Source organism: Ursus maritimus, unplaced genomic scaffold (genome assembly GCF_017311325.1).
Source record: "Ursus maritimus isolate PB19 unplaced genomic scaffold, ASM1731132v1 scaffold_14, whole genome shotgun sequence".
Lineage (NCBI taxonomy): Eukaryota > Metazoa > Chordata > Mammalia > Carnivora > Ursidae > Ursus > Ursus maritimus.
Genome location: NW_024423786.1, coordinates 44,925,681 through 44,934,367, shown reverse-complemented (window position 1 = coordinate 44,934,367; position 8,687 = coordinate 44,925,681). Strand labels below are relative to the sequence as shown.

The 8,687-nt window shown below is 54.9% G+C and overlaps 1 protein-coding gene across 2 annotated transcripts in view; it reads right to left on the bottom strand.

Annotated features, from left to right (window-relative positions):
- Positions 1-2,216, bottom strand: part of BST2 (bone marrow stromal cell antigen 2) — a 6,296-nt gene extending 4,080 nt beyond the window's left edge. The window contains exons 1-4 of one of the 2 annotated variants that reach the window (XM_040629066.1): positions 1,833-2,216; positions 979-1,054; positions 621-681; positions 59-187 (exon numbers count right to left, since the gene is read on the bottom strand). In XM_040629066.1, coding sequence (XP_040485000.1) covers positions 67-187; positions 621-681; positions 979-1,054; positions 1,833-2,135 — 561 coding nt within the window. In that variant the 5' untranslated portion in view covers positions 2,136-2,216 and the 3' untranslated portion in view covers positions 59-66. The remainder of the gene's footprint in view (positions 1-58; positions 188-620; positions 682-978; positions 1,055-1,832) is intronic. The other variant, XM_008703958.2, reaches the window with a different exon arrangement.
- Between the last annotated feature and the right edge of the window lie 6,471 nt (positions 2,217-8,687).

Below are 8,687 nucleotides of genomic sequence, written 5' to 3'. Positions count from 1 at the left end.
CCCCCCCCCCCCCCCCCCCCCCCCCGTTTTCTTCTACCCCAGGCCACTCCCCTCTTACCGGAGGCGTCAGGCCAGCAGAGCAAGGAGGCCCAGGAGCAGGTACACCGGGACCGTCAGGGGGCTGAAGGCTTGCAAGGAGCTGCCAAAGCTGGTTTCCCCTTCTTTGCTCGAGACCTCTTTCTCTTTTCTGGGGAAGATGTGGGGACCACTGAGGCAGTTGCCGGGCCTGGTTCCACCAGGTCTGGCCTTGTCACCCCTCAGAATCTCCCCTCCTCCCCCGCCAAGTCAGTGGGGAGGAGAGTGGGCAGCGGCCACTCAAGGCTTGGGTGACCAGAGCGACAAGGGTGGGATTCAAACTTGGCGCCCCAGGCAACACTCTTGGGTCCCTTCCCTCCGCGGGAGCTTTGTACTAACACTTTGCTATTGGTCAATAAACCTGCCCACCACGAAACAAAACGAAACAAAAGAAACAAAACGAAACAAAACAAAACAAAACTTTGCTCCTTGAGCAATGGGAATTTTCCAAGCAAAGGGAGTCTTGGATCTTGGGGTAGGACAGGGGTGGGGGGGGCTGGGGGGGGTGCGGTGAAAGGGGCGTGGTCAGGGGCTATGGCTCGGACCTTAGTCGCTCCACCTTCTCCAAAGCGTCCTGCAGCTCCTGCTTCAATCTCTCGATCTCTCCTAAGGTGGGAGAGAATCAGGGGGCCGTGTCAGCACAGTGGCACGGTGGCCCGGACACAGAGTGACAAGCGGCCCCATCCTTCGCCTGGCTCTACCCAGGACCTGACACCGCCTTCAGCCCTGCCCTCATGCCACCCCACCTTGGAAACCTGGAGTACTCCTTTCCCACCCTCTGCTGGATTCTGACCACTCCCTGGTGACCCTGACCCTGGGACACTCCCCCACCACCCCGGCTTCAGTGCTTGACCCACCCCTCCCGATCCCCCTTCAAGGAACCCTGGCTTTGTGCTTTCTCACCCTGAAGCTCCTTTTCTCGAATGAGCTGCTTCTGACCCCGGGCATTCTCCTTTTCCAGGGAAGCAGACAGGTTCATCTGGGACAGAGGGGAGGGTCAGAGACTGGCGTTCTGGCCTGCAGAGGAGGGTAGCTGCTGCCCTGAGTCCCGCACCTCTTCCCCAGGCCCTATGGTCAGAGGCCCGGGTCCAAACCCCTTTCAGGTTTCCCTCCAACCCTCCTTGCACCCCGCTCTCCCACCTCCAAGAATGGCCACAACCTCCCACTCTCCCAGGCCACCTAAGGATGCGATCCTCGAAACAGGGGATTTGAGGCTCCCCACATGGGAATTTGGAGGCTCCCCATGCCCAAACTCTTAGACCTCGTGGGCTATTGCCCAAGATTTAGAGGTTCCCCCCCAAACCCGGAACACGGGGATTTCCAAGCCCAAGTTAGATGTTGGTGGGAGTTTCAAGGTCCCCCATCTCAGGACTCACGTGGAAGTTTCATAGTGTCTCAGGGATGCAGTGGCTGTATCAAGAGCCCCACCCTTCTTTAGATGTGGTGAAGTCCGCAGCCCAAGCCCTAGATGGGTTTTCTGCTGCCCAAGACTGGCACAGAGAGAGGAGCTTCTAGCTCTCCCATACCAGGCTGGAGATATTTCCCACATCCTAGTGGGGATCTGGGGGCATTTTAAGGCCCTGCCCCACACCAGCACCACTGAGAAAGTTTAGAGGTCCCCCAAAGCCTAGCAGAGAAACTCAACTCCCGATGTGGGGGTCCAGGGACAGTTTCAGGGTCTACCACCATCTATCTCTGTCTAGACCTGTGGCGGCCATGCAAGCACAGGGCCCTCTTGGGGAGTTGCAGTCGCTTACCGCAGTCTGGTTACAGGTGGCAGCCTGGTCCATGGTCTCCAGTAAGTCTTGCTGGGTTTGGGTCAGCCGGAGCTCCAGGAGGCGGGTGGCATTGCAACACTCCTGCTCTGCCAGGAGGCCATCCTTGCAGGCTTTGCTGTTGACTCTGATCCCAAGGGTGATCACGGCCACTAACAGAGCCACCACCATTAGGATCAGCAAGATACACAGCCACCCCAGCCTCCCCAGCCTCTGACTTTCCAGCATTGACTCTGATTTATCAGTCACGGGCACAGGCCAATAATGGTAAAAAGTAGGTGCCATCTAGCTCTGCCCCTGGATGTAGTGAGTTTGGGGGGGGAGTCAGGACGCTGGAACCTTCCACTGGCTGGGGCTACCCCCTTATTAGCATAGGAGCCGTCCTGACCAATGACAACGTCTGGCGGAATCCTCTGACCTGGAGGCTTTTGAATGGGGTATTGGCAGTGCACTCAGGAAAGAGTTAGGCTTTCAGTTTCGATTTCCCACGGAAAAGGTGGGTTGTTTGTGCTGAATTGAAACCTTGAGCTTTTAGGGTTTGGTGGGGGGGGGGCGGTGGGAGGGGATCTGTGGCTGCCTGGGACACCCCATCTCGAGTTCCTGCCCCTCTCCCGCATGGAACCGAGGGTGACAACTGCTTTTACTGAGCGTCTCATGCATGTCAGCCTCGTGTTCATGTGTCTCAGGACCCGAAGAGATGGCAGCTGTCACGGGCTCAGCTCCAAGCTGGGAAAACTGAGGCTGAGAGGTGTGTAGTAGACTAGGGGCGGGGCCTGGCTCTGACCCCAGAGGCCAGGTTTTGTGTTTAGGGTTCTCCACGGTGGTGACCCATCAGGGGTTCACTTAGCGTCCCTGCGCCCACCGGGGGGACCACAGGGAACCATGGAGAGTGTCTGAGGAGGGACTGAAAGCTGGGGAAGTGGAAGCCTATGCGGAGAGAAGCTCTCGATGTGCTCCCAGGACGCAGGCTGCAGTTCCCCGTTTGGCCACTAGGGCCGCCCCAGCCCACAAATAAGGTCTCCCAGAGCTGGTCCTGGCTCCCTCAGGGAATAGGCTCCTACTTCTAGAATCTGCCTCTGCCATCCCAGGACACCACATCAACCCTCTCAACCTCAGTTTTCCCATCTGTAAAGTGGGGCAATAACAGGAGCATCCGGGGGGAGAGCAGTGAGGAGTTTCTAGTAAAGTGCTTTGGCATCCAGTAGGCACTCAATGGATGTGTGGGCCAGGGCAGGAGGAAAGGTGAAAAACACGGAAATATGGCCATGGAGCGAGGAGCACATTTTGAGGAAAGACAATCCAGTCCATTTGGGATACGCTGGCCCCAAAGTGCCTGGGGACTGTCCAGGGAGAGACCTTGGAAGGGGGCTGGACCCTGGAGGGAGGCCTGAGAGGACTCAGACCGCCCTGGCCTCCTCTCCATGTGGCGAAGGGAACCAGAGCTTCCTGCTGGACATCAGCCTGATGGGAGGCTCCCACCTGTTGCCTGTGGCAGCTGGAAGGTCGTCGTGTGCTTTTCCTGTGGCTCCTTCAGCTACAGCCTGCCCACAGCCCAGACTCCAACCCAGGTTCTGTTGGGTCGGCCATTTCTCGGGTTTGTGGTGAGCTGGGCGAGAGGGTGGGCAAGGCCACAGGGAGGGACCCAGGCCTCCCAGAAGGCCTGGAGAAGCATCTCTAGGCCCCCAGTGGGACGTGCTCTGCCTGGAAGTCCCCATGAAAGCCACTCAGCAGCCAAATAACAAGGGCTAAGGGATGGTCTTGCTGAAGAGGCCCACGGGGAGCTTGTGTGTCCCTTGAGAAGAGCCCCCCTCCCTTGCCAGGACCCCAGGGGCAAACATAAGACCGTGGGCAAAGCTGACTTCGCACTGTCCCGGCCTTCAAACCTTGGGGTCGGTTTGGGACCACACCTGCAGGTCAGAGGCCAAGGCTGCGTGTGAATAGCCCCGCCTCTTGTAGGACCTGGACAAGCAATTTCCTCTCAGCCTCGGTTTCTGTAGCTGTAAAATGGGGATGATAAAAATGAAACCTTTCGGAGCACCCCTAAATTTTGCAACTGAGGAGAGTGCTTGACTCACCTCACTCTAGTTCCAGCCCTGCACGCAAAGAGTTTTTCCCTCTAAAATTCCAATGGAAACAGGCTGCCATTTTTCTGATTTTAGCTTTGTTACTTTTTGTTAAGGATCGTTTTGTCTTAGGATAGTTTTGGATTTGTGGAAAAATAGTGAAGAGGTACAAAAATGTTCCATAGGCCCCCACTTCCAGTTTCTCTGACTTCTTTTATTTATTTATTTATTTATTTAAAGATTTTATTTATTTATTTGAGAGAGAGTGAGAGGGAGCACGAGCAGGGAGGGAGCAGAGGGAGAGGGAGAAGCAGGCTTCCTGCTGAGCAGGGAGCCCCATGTGGGGCTCGATCCCAGGACCTTGGGATCATGACCTGAACCAAAGGCAGACGCTTAACCGACTGAGCCACCCAGGTGCCCCTAGTTTCTCTGCTTCTTACATCTTACATTGGTATGGTGCCTCTGTTTTAATTAACAAACCAATACTGAAACCTTACTAGTAACTAAAGGCCATACACTACTCTGATTCATTCCGTTTTTTTTTTTTTTCTTTCTTTTATTTTTTGAGAGAGCGAGAGTGAGAGCAAGCGAGCGCATGGGGGAGGGGCAGAGGGAGCGGGAGGAAGATTCTCAAGCAGATTCCACACTGAGTGTGGAGCCCGACGTGCAGCTCAATCTCACAACCCTGAGGTCGTGACCAGAGCCAACAACCTGAGTGGACGCTTAACCGACAGAGCCACCCAGACGACCCCGTCAGTTTTTCTTCATGTCCTTTTTATGACCCAGGACCCTGCATTACACTTAGTTGTCACATCTCCTTAGGCCCTCCTGGGCTGAGACAGTTTCTCGGACTTTCTTGCATTTGATGACCGGGCAGTGTTGAGAAGAACCGGTCAGGTGTGTTGTGGGAAGTCACCCAGTTGTGATTTGTCTGGTGTTTTTTCGAGGTTGGCCTGGGGGTGACAGGTTTTGGGGGAGGACCACAGAGGTGAAGTGCCCTGCTCGTCACACCATGTCCAGGGCACATGCCACCAGCCTGACTTTTCATGGTGATGGTGACCTGGATCGGCTGTCTGAGGTGGCCTCTGTCGGGTGTCTCTGCTGTGAAGTTACTCTCCTCCCCCGGTCGGTGCTGTGCCCTGCGGAAGGAAGTTACCAAGCGCAGCCCACACCTAAGCCCACATCTGGGGCAGGACGGAAGAGCACAGGCGCAGGGCTTTTTTTTTTTTTTTTTTTTTTTTTTTGTGGTTCGTCTTGAGAGGATAATGTAGACATCAAAAAAACAAACTTCTTAAAGGACAAAAAGGTCATCCACAATCCTGCTCCTTTCACTCGGCTCTTCTATCTCTTTCTGTCCGTTAAACTACACACATATGTCATTGTGTCGACCAAACGCCTTACCTTGTTGTGTCACGCCTTACTCTTGAGATGTTTTCACTTGTGCATGGTCCTGGGTGGGTGACAAAGGTCATCTCTAGGTTTGTAGGAAGGCGCTGGCCCAGGGGTTCTTACTCAGGGGCGATTCTGTCCCCAGGGGATATCTGGAGACAGCCCCCTTTCCCTTTCCCTTTCTCTCCCCTCTCCGCCCCTCCCCTCCCCTTCCCTTCTTTTTAAAGATTTATTTATTTATTTGAGAGAGAGAGAGAGAGCATGAACAGGAGGGGCAGAGGGAGAGAGAATCTCAAGTAGACTCTGTGCTTAGCACGGAGCCCAACAAGGGGCTTGATCTCAGGACCCTGAGATCACGACCTGAGCGGAAACCGAGACAAATGCTTAACCGACTGTGCCACCCAGGCACCCTGGAGACAGTTTCAATCGTCATGAACTTCATATTGTGGCAGAGTGGAAGGGCGCTATTGGCATCTGGTGGGTGGAGGCCAGGGGTGCTGCTCAGCACCCCACAGCGCCCAGGACAGCCTGCGGCAGAGAATGACCCTGCGAGAAGCCCTGGCCTGGTCCTGGTGCAGGTTTGGAGTCAGCTGGGCTCGGCCCGCTGGGTCCTGGGTCTCCTGCACCTGCCGAGCCTGCTGGCTTGTAGGCTGGCTGTGACCGCGGTTGTCTCCAGCTGCTCCGAGGACACGACAGGTGCTTAGCTCAGACCTCGGCAACTCCCCACTGCCCTGTCAGTTTGTCATCCTTTGGGAAGTTGTGGATCCGATGTGGTCTTTCCTTAGACTGAATTCCCAGGAATGGGGTTATGGGGTCCCCAAGGATGCATGGCTCCCTGGCTCTCACTTTCCCTAAAGAACAATCCAGAATTTAGACTGGTCCTGCCCCTGCAGGGAGTGGATGCTCAGCTCTCCACGTGTCACACATGCTCTTTCCTTCCAGCTCCTTCCCATCCCTGTTCCAGCATCACCTGGTAGGACAGGCCGGTTTGGGGTGACCTCCATGCACTGTGGCCATTTCCCTGGGTCCATGGTTCAGTCAGCGCCAGCTTCTTGGTCCCGGCCTCTCGCCCGGCCTCAGGGCTGCATGTTGGCATTCAAAACATGTTACTTATTGGAGAAGATCATTGAGCAGATGTGTGGGTTGGTTGACCAATGAGCTGGACCCAGGTGCTTGGAGGCTCCTCACCCCCTCCCCTGTCCCTGGAATGTAACTTCTGCTCATTTTTCCCACACTAAGAGCCCCTTCAAGGATACAACCTTGAGAGAGAACAAGGTGTTTTTGAGACCTTCTGGACTGTATATGTGGGTGAACCCTGCTGAGGTCTCTGCAGAAACTCTGAAGATTCTGGTGGGCGGGTGAAGAGATCTCCCCATCTTGCTGCCATCCAAGACAAGCCTTATGAGTAAGTTCCCCTCCTTATTAAACCTGCCACCTACCCGATCTGGAGCAGTCTGCCTTTTTCTTTGGTCTCTCCCTTCCATCCATGTATGTGGCCAATTTCAGATCTCCCTTGGGGAGCTCCTGAGGTTGGGAGCCAACAACTGGCAGACAGCCGGGAGACCAGGAAAACGGGCCTTGGGGAAGAGGCACCTGCAGGGAAAATGCCAAGTTGGCCATTGACCTGTATGTGGGGAGGGGTGGCTATTATGTCAGATGCATGTGGACTGCTGTGTGAGTCTGGGATGGTGGAACACACTGGCTAGGCTAATGCACACAGAGGCCTCAATTTGGAGACCTTAGTGTGCTGTTTTGCAAAGCTAGGAGGGTGCTGGCGGAGCTGGGTCTTTTTTTTTTTTTTTCTAAGATTTTATTTATTTATTTGACAGAGAGAGACAGCCAGCGAGAGAGGGAACACAAGCAGGGGGAGTGGGGGAGGAAGAAGCAGGCTCCTAGCGGAGGAGCCTGATGTGGGGCTCGATCCCAGAACGCTGGGATCACGCCCTGAGCCTAAGGCAGACGCTTAACGACTGCGCCACCCAGGCACCCCGGGAGCTGTGTCTTGGGCTCCTGCTCCCAAGGAAAGCAACAGCAGCCTCAGCCAGTGGGGCAGCTCCCAGTTCAGGAAATGTACAAGATAAGAGAATATACTCCCACTGAGCTTATTGATGTGGCTGCCAAGTCCCTGCAAAAGGCCAGGGAAAGTGTCCAGGCGTGGGTAGTGCACCTATGGGATCCAGGCGATGGAGTTTCTCTTACAGGGCAGGAGGCTGAGAAAATAGCCGCACCACCATATACCCCGCCCTCTGATAGCACCTGTGTGGTGCTCAGGGAGCTCAAGGTACTCACTCCATATAGATTAGATTCTTCTAGCCTGCAGGGAGGCTTGGCCAAATGAGGGGGACCTCCCTGGGCCCGGGGCCCTGGAAATCTATAGAAGAGTTACAGCAAATTCTTTTTTTTTAAAGATTTTATTTATTTATTGGAGAGAGAGAGACAGAGCAGGAGCAGGGAGGAAAGGGAGAAGCAGGCTCCCCGCTGAGCAGGGAGCCCAACATGGGGCTTGATCCCAGGACCCTGAGATCATGACCTGAGTCGAAGGCAGACACTTAACCGACTGAGCCACCCAGGCGCTCCGAGGTACAGCAAATTCTAACGGGGTTGGGAATGAGGCAGGACATGTATACCCCTCTCTTTGAAGGCCCTGATCGGGCCACAGTCACTGCAGGAATGAAAGCTAAGATTCTCCAGGCTATGCCCCAAACCTGCTATGGGACACTGATGTCCAATGCCGAACCCGGTTGTGGGACAAGACACTTAGGACATTGGGCGAATCCATTGCTGAGCTAGGGAAACTGACAAATCCTGAGAATGAGTACGGGCTGTGGGAAAGACCTGACACAGAGAGGGAGATCAGGAAGCCAAAAGACTGTCCCAATTGAGAGAGTAAAGGGTCTAATAAAGGACACCTGGAAGCAAATACAGTTTGACCTCATTGATGTCAGGAACCCACCTGAGAAGAGAGAGCGGCCGCCCAATGCCGGGCTGGTTGGCCTGTAGAAAGCCTTCAACCTGAACAACAAACAGTTCAGATCTGCCCCACCTGCCCCACCTGCCCCTACCATCCCTGATGCCCCCTTGCTCTGGCAGAGGCCTCAGGGGTACCGTCCTATTCAGGGTGGGTGCCTCCCACACCCCGGCCATAGAATGCAGGCCAAGATTGCCTCCAGGTGAGGGTGGTAGGGGCAACTGGAAGCCCCATGTTGAGCTCATTATTCACCAGTCCCCCAAAATAAACAAGAAGTGACATCTCTGGTGGGTATGGGAGCTGAAGGTACTCTGACATGGTACCCCTTGGATGTTTTCTGGTTCCTTCGGTGCCATCGATGGTTATGGAGGGCAAGCAGTTATGGTCAGGAAGGTCTCTTTGACACTGCAACTTGAG